Below are 15,956 nucleotides of genomic sequence, written 5' to 3' on the forward strand. Positions count from 1 at the left end.
AGGCCCGGCACTACAAGGTGCAATGTCTCTACGGTTTTGATACACCTAGGCAAAGTGGCAGCGGCTCCACCACATTGGCATAGCAGATGTTTCTCAGCATTATTTTTATTGGACAAAAACCAGACAGTGCAATAAGCCATCTGCCCTAAAAAAAAACAGATGAAAAGTTATGATAATATGTTCTTGGCTTCGCAGACGGCGTGATGCAAGAGATAAAGGTTCAGGGTGAGGCGGAAAAGGAAACTATCGTTATGATTTTTAAGATGTGAAAATAAGAAAAAAATAGACACAAGGAGAAAGGACAGGGGGAGAGACAGGACATTTGGATGAATGAGCAAGTGGGTGACACAAAAGAGCAGGAGAGAGAAGGAGACAAGAGGAAGGTAACGGGGCAAAAGGGCACTGGCTAATAAATACTCAGACTGTCAAGGTTGTAATTGTCTGCGCATAAATTTAACATTGCAATTGCTACGTCAGAAAATTAAAGGCTGCCCACGTTGCAGGTAAGAAAGCATTCAGAGTATGGTTTTGCATATTTTAAGGGTAGACACCAATTGCAGATCCTGGCATATAGCGTTCTCTCGGCTCCTAATATACATGCACTGACATATAGTTGCAATTTGACTTTTTTTTTTTAGGGCTTTCAATCAATTACAATTTTCATGATATGCCCATTAATTATTCAAATTATTCAAATTAATTGCAATTAATTGCATACATCAATATTTGCAGCAAAATAATAATAAAAAATAAACATATAATGATTAATTAATTATAAATATAATATATAAAGTAAATAGAATAATTCAGATAATTATTACAGTCCAGAGCAATCCATTTTGCAATTTTATTCATCAATCTGTCTGAGATTGACTTAAATAAGGGCTTTACTAAGGACGTAACTTTGGTTGCATCGCTACTTAACCTTGTGCGACCATGCGTCCTCATGCGTGAACTGTGTGTTTTGTCTTCACTAAATGCTATGCATAATTTAGTTCCTTTTAAACCAACTGATCTCAGTTCAGGACACTCTAGGCTGCCATTAAAGGGTTAAACTTTTGAGTCATGTGAAAAAACAACATGGTGCCGATCTCAGCGGAGTTTGTCTTTGGGAGAAACAGCAACAAAACTACATCTGGTGAGAAACCTCATTAAGTTTTTACATTGAAACCTGAGTCAAAAGTCTAGAGTCTCTAGTTTCATCCGATGGGCAATTTTTAAAATGTCATAGATTTATCGCGAAATGGCATGCTGTAAAACACAATGATCGCAGATGAGGACTATAGGGCTATGTTTCTCTTAGAAATCCTACATCCACTTTGCATTATCACAGTGAGAATCAATGGGTGCATTCAAAAGATGGGAAATGTTCAGAGGCTGTCTATGGAAATGAAAATAAGGTGGATTTTGAACTGTTCTGAGACCAGTGCAGACAGACAGCACACTGGAGGTTAAGTCATTAAATAAATAGAGAGCAAGGGAGCATCCTATAGCTTTCCTGTGCAGCCAAGTGCATTCACTCCAAACTTCTGGTCAAAAGTTCAGTTTCAGGCTGCAGATGAACTTTGGACCACTAAACATGATTGGTAGACATGGGACAATGGTAATCAGTACATAGATTCAGAATTTATAATGCTAAATTAAATTTTAACATGGTTGGCAGTAATTGGATGTTGTTGCCCATTACTTTGAATCAGAATTAATTATGCTAATTTCTGATTGGTAAAATGCTTCAGCACTGGCTAACTATGTTTGACTGTGCAAAGAGAGAAAATTAATTTTTTTGGTTTTGTTTTTTGTTTTTTATGCCAAAGTAGAAAAAACATTGTAACATAAAAGTCAAATCAAGTCAAATATTTTTTATTCGTATAGATTTTTATTTGTGCTTTTCCCAATACACACTGTTCCAAAGAAGCTTTACAAAAGATCAGCTGTAATGTCTGTAACGTATCAAAACATGAATAACCAACACTCCTGGAAACATAATAAACAATTTACTTAAAAAAAATCTGACTTTCCATAGCTTGGTATTATTTAAAATTTCACAACTTAGTCCTGCTGTCCCCATTTGAGGACATTCATGTTTAGAAAAACAATTTTCTCCTCATATTGTTTTTTTTTTTTTTTTTTTTTTTGCATGTATATTAGGGGCTATTACTATAGTTACAAATCAAACAGGGAAGGGGAAAATGCACATAGCAGTCATGCTTGAGTCTCAGGAGGATAAACAGTGTTTTTAGTTAAACTTGAGCTTGATCAAACAGATAGTCCCATCCCAAACACACGCCATTGGTTGAGTCAGTGTTGCTGTGTTGAGCTGGTCAGGATGCTCAACCAAACAGAGCAATGTTTAGAAAAAACCACAGACCCACAGTTCTTTTTGTGGGAATCAACCTATCAATGGCTTACTTACAGTTGACTACACATTAACATGGTATAGTAAAAGTGTTTTAATATAATAAAAAAAAAGCTACATGCTTCATGTCTGATCTTGCCTACAGCACCATGTGAGTCAGGATCGCTACCGGTAGATTCGTACAAACCTGTATGATGTAGATAAATATCTGTATATTTACTGCACTGCATACAGCAAGAGCGAGAGACTTTCAGAAGTTTTTAAAGCATCAAAGACACTTAAAGTTGTTTATGACCCCAAAAAGAGTGGGAGAAAGATAGATAAAGATGTAAAGAAAGCATGAGGGGGTGGAGTGGAAACATTTACACCACAACACTGACAGATAATGCACATTTTCTGTAGCTGCAGACCACTGTTTGTTCAGACCTTTGTTGACTGAGAGCACTGTGTGTGTGTGTGTGTGTGTGTGTGTGTGTGTGTGTGTGTGCGTGCATGCGTGTGTGTGCATATGTAAAGAACACTAAAATTGGGTGGATACTATTTGAAAGCTTAGAATATATGAAAGCTTTAAAGGTTCTTAATTTCTATAATCTTTGCCAAGCTTCCAAGAGATGCCAAGAACTTTCAAAGACAGCTTCAATGGCTCAACACTGTAATACATTATGTTATATACAGTGTTGGGAGTAACGCAATAAAAGTAACGTGTGTTACGTGATTATTTTATCGAGTAACGAGTAATGCAATTTTTTTTTATTTCAGACCATAATATCTGAGTTATTTTTTAAAATAAGTAACGCGTTGCTTTTGTACACCTCTCATTTCCCCGTATTGTGATAAATCAGGAGTAAAAGTGTGCAAACTTCGAGAAGGGGTATGATGGGCATTGTAGTTCTAGAGAGTGGGGGGCTTAAGTTGTAGTATGTGTGTGCATGATGGGTATTGTAGTTCTAGAGAGTGGGAGGCTTACTAGATATGTTCAATGAAGTTGTAGTATCAGCGATGGGCAGAGCACAAGTCTTCTTTTAGTCCACCCTGATATTTAGGTTTTAAAAATGGTAAAATATTGCAGGGTAAAGGAATGTAAATCTGAACGCTTCAGTGGAATCCAGTTGTAATCATCATTTGCAGTGGTGGATTTTTTTTGTGCACTGGAGCTTAAATGAGCAGCCGTCATAAACTTTGCCATTGTCATAACAATCACAGCAAGAATTAAGAAATGTGTTCTCATAAGGCAACATTTTCGGATAAGTGATACTTGTGATTGATTCATGTAGGCTGCATTTAAAAGCGTGTAAACACACTTTTTCATGGTATAATATAGTGCAGGCATAAGCCGGAGAAATCTTCCCATGGCCACGGCATGCTTATACAGATACACACAACATAGAATGATCGCTGACTGTTTGTGCATTGTGCGTTTTAAAGCTGCCCGTAACTACTTCTCTAGGATCAGTTTGCATCCAAACTGCTCTGAGTTAAAGCATTTAACATTCAACATTCGGTTGAGTGACATGCGATTGATACAGGTGTACATACACGCTGCATTAAAATAAATCAGTAAACGCGTTTAGGCAGAGGGATTATTAGACTAGCCTTCCACTGGCCATGGTGTGATATACAGGGTGAAATACTCGCTCAATTCACTGATTTATGCAGCCGAACTGCTCTGTGTTAGAGCTCCCTGTAACTGGGAGAATGGGATGAGAAAAGCAGTCTCTGGATCAGCAGCTGCAAGCAACGTTCTTCATCGATTGTGTACGCAGAGAAAATTTCTTAATTTCTTAAAATATTCAACATTTTTGTTCTATAACAAACAAGTAATTTGATTCGTGAAACATAAAGTTTTGAAGACATTTTGGTAGCATTAAATACGATTCCATTCAAGTTGTATCAACATGAATGTTTGCAGTTGTATGCGATCAACCAGTGGCTTCTGTACGCATCGTGGATCAGCTCAAAACAAGCATGCACTGAGATGACTTAAGTGAAAAATATTCATTTATTCATCAGGCTTATTCCTTGAACATGTTAGACTGGCATTCCCAACTGAATTTTATTCTGACTTCTGAAAAACATCTCAAGTTAACTCTTGTTGACTTTATAAATATCTGTTTGTTTAGTATGTTGTTTTGACATGAATATTGTACAGTAGCTAGTATGACCTGTAATGTCTCTACATATATCTTGTAGCTGTACTGAATGCACAGCAGAAGAGAGAGTGGCGGTGAGAAATAAATAACGCAAAAGTAACGTAATGCTTCACTTTCCATAAAAAAGTAACATTTGAATGAACTTAGTTACTTCTTTAAGGAGTAATGCAACATTCTAACGAGTTACTTTTAAAAGTAACGTTACCCAACACTGGTTATATAATTACCACCTAATCATTATTAATGGGTTTTCCCCATAGTCTTACCATTTATTTATTTATTTTGTGAGGACATGTAGGCAGGATGTTACCCTCAGTCACCATTCACTTTCATTGCTTCTTTTTTTTTCCATACAATGAAAGTGAGTAGTGATTGAGGCTGTCAATCCCTAACATTCTGCCAAACATCTCCTTTTGTGTTCGACAGAAAAACAAAAGGAATACATGTTTGACTTTCGACTTGATTTAGTTAAACCACACTATTGAACTCTCTAATAAGGAAAATTACCATACTTTTTTTTTTGATGGTTCTACATTCGAGTCACCTCTATATATTTGCAAAAGAACCATTCTTTTCTCCTTTCAACACTTTGACAGAAGGTGACTGATAAAATGGGACCAAATGAGACAAGTGCTCAAACTGAGCATTTTATTCTGGACACAAAACTCAGCATAGAGCCCCAGACTGTACCCTTTTTGTCTTTTCTCTATTTTCTTTTCCATTTATTCAAGAACCTATCAATTCAGCACAGCGGATTCTCATCTATCATCCCAAACCTAGGGATTTTCATTTCTGTAAAGCTATCCAACACCAGGACAAAGGTCCAATAAAAGAAAAGTGATACAGCAATAACTCACTTGAGAGTGACACAGCCACTACCAGAAGGTGGCGCTGTCCAGAACACCTGGATCCGTGTACGTCTTCTGGGAATGCTCTCCGTGACGGCTGGGGGACAGTTGGTCATGAACTGAGTGTCACTTTCATCTATAATCTGTGGAACAGTGGACACTGTCACTGGCATTTACTCCTACGAAGTACAGTTTAAAACAATATTTCATACAGAGACAGACAGCATGGAACAAAATTTCTTACAAAAATGCAGAGTATAAATCTTCAGTTAATTATATTAATTAAATACTCCAAATATAATCAATTATACAGTATGCAACTATAGTTACAGTATATGTCGATTGATTGGTAAAAGATTATCGGCACAAATATTTACTCAAGATTCACAGAATGACCCCTTCTGTTCAGTGAAATACAGTAATTGGCCAATTGACAGAAGATGTCATTCTGTGAAATAAGAGTAAGAGTAAATATCTGTGTAAAATAAGAGTTCATTTCAGCAGTTTTGTTGATTAGCAATCTTATTTGCAGTGGAGGATTTAGGCATGGGTGACATGGGCGACATAGGCAAAACCGCCCGAGAGAGACCAGAGTGTGCTCTATAGAGACTGAAGGCCCTGGACTTTCAGCAAGCTCTAGACAGGTGTACATAGAGACTGAACGGCAGCCAGAGAAAATAATAGATTTGAGATTTCAAACTTCAACAAATTAAACTTCAGCATTCAGTATGTTTTATATCTGTATGCATAGTGTCTAATAATGCATTGACAATGTACACTTCAGTTTCTCTTGCCAATAAAGTTTGATATGAATTGAATCTGCCCATTTGATCCTATTATTAAAAAAAAAAGTCCACTGGAAAATGCCACAAGATTTTGCCCAAATTGTAATAGCAACATGTCCACTGATTTTATGGCATATATATATATATAATATATATATATATATATATATATATATATATATATATATATATATATATATATATATATATATACTTGTATCAAAGATTAATACCTGTAAAAATGTGTCTAATTAACTCTACCCCCCCCCCCCCAAAAAAAGAAACTAAAAAAGAAATTACATTTTAATTTAAATAAATGATGACAAACCAATTTCTTGCAAGTTCTTTGAGACAAATTATAAAGTAAATATATTTAAGATTATTTTTTTCATGTTTGTTGTAATGTATCATGTACCATAATTTAATAGTGATAAATCACGATTAATCACAAAAACATGTGATTAATTAGTTTTAAAAATTTTAATCGATTCACATGCCTAATTTTGATACTTAAGCCACAATTAAAAAATGTATGTGTTTTATTGCATGAATTCAAGTCTAGTGTGTAGTAACTGCAGTTATTCACATTAACTATGGACATGTTCCTCTAACATTTGAGAGACAGAATCTATTAATTTATCATTTAAATCCTAACAAACTTGTGGGAAATATTTTGCTTAAATGGTGTGCTTATGCTGTCTTCCTTTCAAATAATTGCCACTTGGTTTGAAATTATAACTAATACAATGACAGTCATACAGTACATTTCTAAATGTGTCCAAATACTTTTGGGGGGGCCTCTGTATTTGCTATAACAACAAGGAACTTAAAGTGACAAAAATAACATCCTTTCCTACAGTACATCTTTATTCCTCTAAGTAAGAAAAAACAGTAAACGTACATTTAAATTGCTTTATGTATCATTTATTACTACGTTTGCAAATCACATCATCCAAGTGATGGAAAAATCCACTGGGAATGGAAAAATACAGTTTCATGTTTTGCGTGTTTGAAAAACAAATCACTGCCAAATGTCCATTGGAGAGTAAAATCCATGCGGGTGGTGCATTAAGTTCTTCCTCCCTCTTTCTCTCCCTTTCTCCCCTTCTTCTTCACACTCTTTCATGCACAAACTCAAAGCTGCACACAATATCCTCTGGTTTCTGTCCTTCATTTCAGCAGAGAAAGATAAAAGTGAACTTTTTGCATCTCAAGCAACCTTGTTGCCCCCTTGTTTGGTCTAAACGAAACAGTGAACCGGAAACTTCTGAACTGATAGGAAAACTGGGCTAAACTTTGAAAAGAAATGCTTGAGCTGTAGGACTTTGCAACAGTCTCTCTCCAAGTGTTTATTTTAAAAGAGGCCATGTGGGCCAAGCAACCAGGTGCATTGTTTCCTCTGTAAAAAGGCTTCTAAGTGGCTGTCTTAAAAAAAGCTTTTAGCCAGCTGGAAAATCTGTATGAAATAGAGAGGAGATGAGATGAGATGTGATGAAATGAGAGGAGAGGAGAGGAGAGGAGAGGAGAGGAGAGGAGAGGAGAGGAGAGGAATGTTTGTTTTAATTGTGGCTCCGGGCTTGGTTATGTGGCCCCGCTCCTGAGGGACAACAAGGCGTTTTATGTTTACTCTCTTAAAGTCTCTCACGCACACACAGGAACACTGCTGCAGATGTCGTAGCCTAAGTGAATAACCATGTCTCCTCAAGGAATTGATGATGTTTAAACTTCAAGAGGTTCCTTGGAGAGAGACACAGACAAATGAATGGAGAGATGTCGAGAGTTGTTTGTCAATTCGTGTTTGCATAAAAAGTGCAACTGCCTTTTAAATGAAATGTCGCAATGACTGATGAATATGAATATTTGAAAGGCATGGACAGCAGAAACGAGTAACAAACAACTCAGAATGAGGTTATGCCTGCAAAATAAAATAAAAAACCCTTTTGTTCTTTGATGTTTCTGTGAGAGTTTATAGCCATCCGAGAATTATTAGATCTTTACAGGAGATCCTAGTAATAATTATTTTTCAGTTTTCATTTTATTAATTCCACACTAGCATATACAGGGTTCACACACTTTTGACCACTGTTCCAGCTGATCATGACTACTGGATAAGGATTTTCAAAAATTATTTTATAAAGATTGCACTCAAAAAGAGCAATTTCTAGCCAATGAAATATTTTAGAGCTAAGCACAACTAGAAACATTTAGATTCACTTTAGAAATTTTCCATAAACTTTTAAGATTTTTCTTTACTTACATGGTAATCCCTGATATTTCCATTTTATTCTACAGATAAGGCAGGTCATGGTCAAATGAGGGTTATCGATCAAATAACTACTCTAACTCCATATAGTTTAAATGGATAATTCTCACAAAAATGAAAATTCTGTAATATCTTACTCACTCATATTGTTTCAAACCCTCATGACTCCATTTCCACTGTGAAACACAAAAGGAGATGCTAGGAAAATTTCAGCTTCATTCACCATTCATTTTTATTGCATCGTTTGTCCATACAATGACAGCGAATGGTGACTTAGGCTAGCATTCTGCTAAACATCTCCTTTTGCGCTTCAAGGATAAAAGAAAGTTATACAGGTTTGGAAGAACGTTAGGGTGAGTATTTGATTATAACATTTTATTTTTTCTGTGGACTATCCCTTTAAAAGCTTCACCAAGCAAACACATCCCCCGTAATTTTCGATTAACAAAAGTTCCATTACAGATTAAACTGAGCAACCTAATAAATGGGTCAAGCTCCCTGCTAAAGTTGGTCGCATAAAAATAGATTCCCTTGTTAGAAATTGTGTCATTATACTACAGAGGACACCTTTAATGTATCTTTATACAAACTCATACAAACGATACATTGTTCACTCAAGTATTTTGATGTGTACTGTATGCTATAAACATTTAGGACACAATTAAGAGCCTCTTTTTCTGTTTCTTTTCATTTTGAAGTTTCTTGTGTTGTTTTTTGCCTTTTCCTTTCATTCAATTTAAACTGTCAAGCCGAGAGAATCCCCAGTTAAAGACCTTGACAGAGAACGACTTCAGCTAACATCCGCTAGGCAATCTGAGAGCTGAAAAACACAGTGGTAAGGAATGCCGAGCAGCAGCCACAGCTAATGAGATCTGGTGGGAGAGATGGAGCACTAACAGCCATCCTGCTTCAGTCTGGGAAGCACTGTGGCTTGATTTGGAGTGCACTAGATGATAGGGGTCCAGTCTATCAGAGAAGAGACAGCTTGGAGATGGCCAGGGTTTTACCAATGAGAACCAGTATATATGAGAACTTTAACTTCACAAAGTCTGCGTACTTGAGTAGAAATATATCTCATCTTTCATCGATAATCCTTGCAACTTTAAACTGTTTATTATATTATCATTATCAATATACAATCAATGTAAATTTACTCTTAAGAATCATCTGGTCAGCAATATCTGAAATCCATATATGCAGCTATAATTCTCATTTTATAACAAAGCGATTATAAAGAGAATAAACATCATTTGTGTGATAGATACAGTGGGGTCCACATTGGAAATTTATGGGACAAATTTGTGACATTGACAATGTTACTGTAACTCCTTTGTGCAAAAGTCAGATTTCCTTCCTGAAGCAGTCATGGTGCTTTTTGGAAAATCCTCAAATCAAGCTGGTGTAACTGGTCCTGCCCAACCCGCTCCGAGCGGGATTTGAACTGGCATCTCTGACATGGGAGGCATGCGTGCTAACGATGAGGCTAAAGCCTCTAGCATCAGTCACTAGTGCCCTTCCTGAGGGCAGGGGAGTGAGGTTTACACACACTGCACAGCACGTACCAGCTGGCTAACGTTACACTCACCCCCCTAAACCTCACTCCCATCTGGGTTATGGCACCACTGTAACTGGTCTTGCCTGACCCGCTCCGAACGGGATTCGAATTGGCGTCTCCGGCATGGGAGGTGGGCGCTCTAACAAGGAGGCTAAAGGCTACAACCCCAAGCGTCAGTTGCTAGTGTGGTTCTTGAGGCCAGGGGAGTGAGGTCTACACATGACACACAGCTATTATTTACAGTACCAGCTGGCTACCGTTACACTGGTATAACACGGATGTTATGGCTCAATTAGACAGTTATAAGGGGCCCCCTTGTGGCCCGAGAAGGAAGGGAAAATGCAACTGCAATGAAAGAGTTGTAGCTCATAGTGACAGGTACGTGTAGATGTGCACCTAAATCGGAAGCTAAAAAAATAAAGGAAGAGGAGAAACACAGCCGACTACTTGTAAGGAATGAACGTAAGCCAGCTACCTGGCTAGATGGTGTTTGTTCATTGTCATGCATTAACTTGCAACAATTAGTTAGCTAACGTTTTGCAGTTGTGTACCGTTGTATACAGTATATTTATTTAATGTTATTTATAGTAATTTAGTGTTAAATTGTATAGATATTTATTGTTAATTTATTGTTAATGTTTTGTAAATGTATTGTTATTTGTTCTGTTTTGTGTAGTTAATATATTCCAATTTTAAGTTAATTGGGTTGTTGGGGGGTGGGGGGTGTATGGGGAAGCCTCCACACAGGATTTCACTTTAGGGCCCCCACATGCTCGTAAATGGACCTGGGCACAAGGAAAATCACAGACCCCACCCCCTTAGGCCGGGTGTACACGGTACGAGTTCTGACACTCGGGAGGTCGTGAGCCCCTGCACACATTACGAGTCAGTTTATCTGAAAATCGTACAGGTGCAATCATACACGACATGACTTAACGACCTGGTGAATTACGGAGCAATCGCATTAATTTTTGCACTATTTATCATTATAAGACATAAAGCCAGCGGAGGACATTGCTTTAATTCCTTGTAGCTTGCGATTTAGAAATAAATCTTGTTCCCAGCATGCTTTGTCGTTCGTTAGCGTATACGGCTGTCACGTGACAAAAGAACAAACGACTCGGACCAAAAGAGTTGAAAGGTGAACTAATCATTTCTGTTTCCTGTACGGTGCCTATGCGGTTTTCACGTAACAAACAAACGGAGGTTGCGCAATGTGCATGCGCGGCTAACACAAAATGAACTAATCACTCTCTGAGACTACTCGTTCTTCTGAGTCACATAAAAGATTTGTTCAAAATGAATGAATCGTTCATGAACGACCCATCACTAGTGTGTATCTTACTTACTGCTTTATACATTATTAAACAAGTCACTAGTCAGACTTAACTTGGGTGAATAAAGTGATGGAAATAACTGATTTGTGTTGAAAAATAAAAATTAAAAATCTGGTGGTTTACTCCAAATTTAAAGTGCCAACAAAATTTGTTTAGCTTACTCAAATTTTCAAGTTAAGAGCAATTAGCATGCATAAGTAGTACAAAATCAAAACCTGACAGTTCCACTTACTTAAATTTGGAATTTATTAACTTAAAATGTTTTGATGTAATTTGAGTTCTGCTAACTTATTCAGGTTTACAGTGCATGAGGGAAATTTGAAAACTCTGTCCATCAGAGTGATAAAGATTGTTTTCTGGCGCAACACATATGGCAAATTATTTGTTTGAAGAGCAGAGAACAGCATGGCCTTTCTGTAGAATCATTCCCAGTGATGTGGTCATGAATATTATAGGAAAAACAGTTTTAACACGACCATTTTCTCCAAATGTGTAAAAGCTTCATGAACACTCAGTTTACATTGATCGTGTGAGTTGTAACACCTTCTCTTGATTGGCCAGCTTCAGGTAGATGCCAAATCGGCCGAATTTTTTAGACAGTTTAAAAATGATCGGGAGGTTGTGAACTGTTCCTAAGCCGCTCGGCTCCGCTCGTAATTTCTCGCACAAGATGCAAGCCGCGATAACACGAGCACACACGATTTCCACACGATCTCTCCCGAATGGAAAAAAATCGGTCGGAATCTCGCACATCAACCTAAAATAGCATCGTGTAGGCTACGCCCGCCTTTAGACCCACCATGCAAACCCCACATGTGTTTTAAACTCACTCTAATGCTCTCTACAACATCTAAATAAAGACATGCAGACATGGTGAAAACCTGGCGTATACTGTGAATCATTTTTGCAGAGACTACAATTAGACTGTCTTCTTAGACTGCTACAGTTCAGGGCAAGTTATACAGGGTCACTGGCAACCATCACCTTGAAAGTGCCGGCATAATCGTCAGGAGTGACGCCCTCCCTGCCTTCCTTCAGAGCGATGAGGGTGAAGCCACGAAAGTAAGATGGGCTGGAAGCATACAAACTCACTGTGAGAAAGAGAAAAAGAGAGAAAACCAAATATAGGTCAGAGGTAGCAGAAATAAGCTTAACAGTAGGTCAGATCTCGACTGTGTGCCAGGGCAAGTCGCAATCTGCTCTCGCATTTGGCATGCAAGTTTGCATGTAAGTGTGTGTGGGTTGTGTGAGTGCTTTTACACGGAGCAGTGAATACATATGCATGTACAAACACGCTGGGCATAAAAGCGTGTAAAACCCTCATAAAAAGGCATCTGCTGCCTAATGAGGGCCACTTATATGGAGCCAAATGGCACTTAATATTAGGTTATGAAGGATTTTAATACTAAAACATAATGAAGTGGGACATGTTCAAAATTATCCTGAGAGGAAAAGTATAGTGTAAACATCCAAATGCCCTGTTTGGGCAACATATCGGGTTTTCGTGCTGCAAAATACCAGTCACAAAGCTGTGTAGCTATTTATTTCTCCAATATGGCTTGTTTGTACAACAAAAATAATACTAATAATAACTGGCATATGAAACACTTTTCTGGCGTTTTTAAACACCAATTTAAATCTCCAAGGTTTACCTGAATAAAGATATGTAGCCTTTCGGTTCCATCCTCACGCGCCAATGCTTACAAACTCCACATGAAATGTTTTAACATCCAGCAGTAAATTAATTTCATGCAAGCCTCTCAAAAATATACAGCAATCATTTTTGACATCTCTAACTAACCTCTGTAAGTGCTCCCGGGTTGGTAAGTTTCTGGGTCTCCTTCAACTCTGAGGCGAAACTCGTTTTGTCCGTCTCTCCGCGCGCCCCGCGTTTGCGTCCGTAAGATCCGACAGTAACCATCGGATCTCGCCCGTCTCTCTCCAGCCTCTCCTCTGAACGCATCCGTATGGAAGAGAACCAAGTTTAAGAAAATAAACAGCATAGCCAGCACGTCTTTATCCGTCATTCTTGCCTGATCACCTTGCCGTCCAAACACAAGTTTAAAGTCAAAGTACCAGCAAGGATAAGCAGTCAATGAACTGAAAAAAACGCCTCAAAACAAACAGAATATCCGCTGCGGACTAAATAGAGAATTTGTCTATTTCGGGGTCCATTCACGGAATAAAAGAGTGCCCATTCCCGCTGAGCAGATATGCTATGTGGAGATTGCGGACGGCTGATAGTTCCGTGACCGCGGAGCGCGAGAATGATTGAAGGCGAGCGCGGAGCGCAGAAGACTCAGATGTTGACTTTACTCACACTGTGAAATACCTATACTGTCTCCTTGATAACCGAGCTCAGACCTAAAGAGAATTCAGCGTCAGCCAGCAGACTTTAAACAAAAATTAGACACAGAAAAATGCCAGCGGCTGACATGCCGCATGAGTAGATAGCTCGCCAGTGTTTGAACAGCCGTGAGCTGCAGCGCAGGATAGAATCACAGGGGGTTGCGCACCAGAACGGAGACATACAGGATGATTTTGGGAACTCCGCCTGTTATGTTTGTTTATGCAAGGAAATTATTGCAGGGCATGTTGTAGCCTATTGTTATTTTTAAAACATGGTAAGAATTACATGCTTGTTTATTTCTGGTCCAGCACCTTTTTTAAAAGCGCAAATGAATTATTTAATTACATAACAATTGAACAATAATTAATACAAAAATTAAAACGAACAAGTCCGGCCTTGAAATCTATGTTTTGGATTTTGTTTAAATAGCAACAGATCTTGATACTAATTGCACATATGTATTTTATCAGCGTCAATCAACAGTTTGCCCCCCCCCCCCCCAAAAAGAAGAAAAAAAAAAGAACCATATTTATTTATAATTGGCGACCATAATCAACAAATATGTTTGTTCCTCTATGATAAAAAAAAAAAAAAAAAAAAAAAAAAAAAAAAAAAAGAGCCACTGCATACTTTACATCTCTGTCTGATTAGAAGGAAGTTAGAAAACCACCAGTAGGTGCCATTAATGCTTCCTGGCTGATTAATGTCCATTGAAAATGTTCCATAATAATTAATGAGAATTGTTTCCCTAATTTTGCACTAGTTGGTGCAGGCATGGCGAATTATTACAGGGGTCTCATATCAGTGAAATAACACTATTGCTGGTTAATATAACACATTATTATGCTAAAAAGAGATGGCTGAAAGTAATAGTTCACTCCAAAATGAAAATTCTGGAATAATTTACTCACTCCCATGTCTTTCAAAATCCATATGACTGACTTTCTTCAGTGTAGCACAAAAGAAGTTATGTATAGTAGAATGTCCAAGCTTTTCCATAAAATAAAAATGAATGGTGATCTCAGCTGTTTTAAGGCATTTTCGGTGAATATAACTTAAATTTTAGTCTGTTTCTCTCATAAAGCTATTTTATGTCTTCAGAAGACATGGAAAATAGTGTGTGGGTGGTATGGACTACTTTTTGGATGCTTTTATGAAGCTTTTTAGAAATTTTTTTGGAGCTTAAAGGAATAGTTCACCCAAAAATGAAAATTATCTCTTCATTTACTCACCTTTAGGCCATTCCAGATGTGTATGACTTTCTTCTACAGAGCACAAATGAAGATTTTTAGAAGAATATCTCTGCTCTGTAGGTCTATTCAATGAATTCAGTGAATGGTGGCGAGAGCTTTGAAGCTTGGAAAAGCACAAAAAGGCAGTTTAAAAGTAAAGTGGTTAAATCCATGTCTTCAGATGCTATACGAAAGGTGTGGATGAGAAACAGATCAATATTTAATTTTTTTTTTTTACTATAAATATCCACCTTTGACCAGTGAAATGCACAAAGAATGGGAATTACCAAAAAAAAAAAAAAAAAAAAAAAAAGAATGTTGAAGTGAAAGTGAAAGTGAAAGTGGAGATTTATGGTATATATATATATATATAAAAAAAGGACTGTCCACTTTCATAGTATTTAAGAGATTCTTCAAACTTTCACCTTTTTTGTTCCATAAAAGAAATAAAATCACAGAATTGGAACAACATGAGGTGTTTTCATGTTGGGGTAAAGTATCCATTTAAATTAAACATTTATTATCACAATTTACTGAAACAAATTACCCCCTTTGCAACAATTCTGTCTTATACTCTTATACATATTATGTTTAATATGCAAATAATCTGCTGCCTCTGATTCAGACACAAATTTTTGCATAGTAATAAAACAGCAGGCTTCACCAAAAGGCCAAGCCCTGTTGGAAACTAGCCTCTTACTAATAACAACCAATGCCTTCAAGTTACATTACAAAGAATCTGCCAATAAATGCCTATTGGACAACCTTCCAGGCTGAGTTATTAGTTTGGCACCTCGCACATTCACTTAACTTGTGTGTGATCTTGTCACCTAACCCACTGATCTGCCTGTAGGGTTACTTTTGGGGTGTGACAATACAAGGGGCTGGTGTAAAATATGGCAGAAGGTTTGTTCGGCTGTATTGCTCCAGTAACTTTGAGGCTTACGTGTGAGAAATGCACTGGCAGTATTTGAGCTCTGTTAATGCTTCAGTTTATCTTTGGCAGAGGCTTTTTAACTCTGGAGAAAAAGAAAAAAGTTTAGAAGAGGAATTTCATACAGGGAACGGCAGGCAGATTTT

The 15,956-nt window shown here is 37.5% G+C and overlaps 1 protein-coding gene across 1 annotated transcript in view; it reads right to left on the reverse strand.

The window, feature by feature from the left end:
• The window catches only part of LOC127437585 (spondin-1-like), a 102,785-nt gene extending 88,995 nt beyond the window's left edge, over positions 1-13,790 (reverse strand). The window contains exons 1-3 of the mRNA XM_051692607.1: positions 13,096-13,790; positions 12,279-12,385; positions 5,364-5,497 (exon numbers count right to left, since the gene is read on the reverse strand). Coding sequence (XP_051548567.1) covers positions 5,364-5,497; positions 12,279-12,385; positions 13,096-13,321 — 467 coding nt within the window. The 5' untranslated portion in view covers positions 13,322-13,790. The remainder of the gene's footprint in view (positions 1-5,363; positions 5,498-12,278; positions 12,386-13,095) is intronic.
• Positions 13,791-15,956: the final 2,166 nt, after the last annotated feature.

The sequence above is a fragment of the Myxocyprinus asiaticus genome, chromosome 48, assembly GCF_019703515.2.
Source record: "Myxocyprinus asiaticus isolate MX2 ecotype Aquarium Trade chromosome 48, UBuf_Myxa_2, whole genome shotgun sequence".
In the NCBI taxonomy this organism is placed as follows: Eukaryota; Metazoa; Chordata; class Actinopteri; order Cypriniformes; family Catostomidae; genus Myxocyprinus; species Myxocyprinus asiaticus.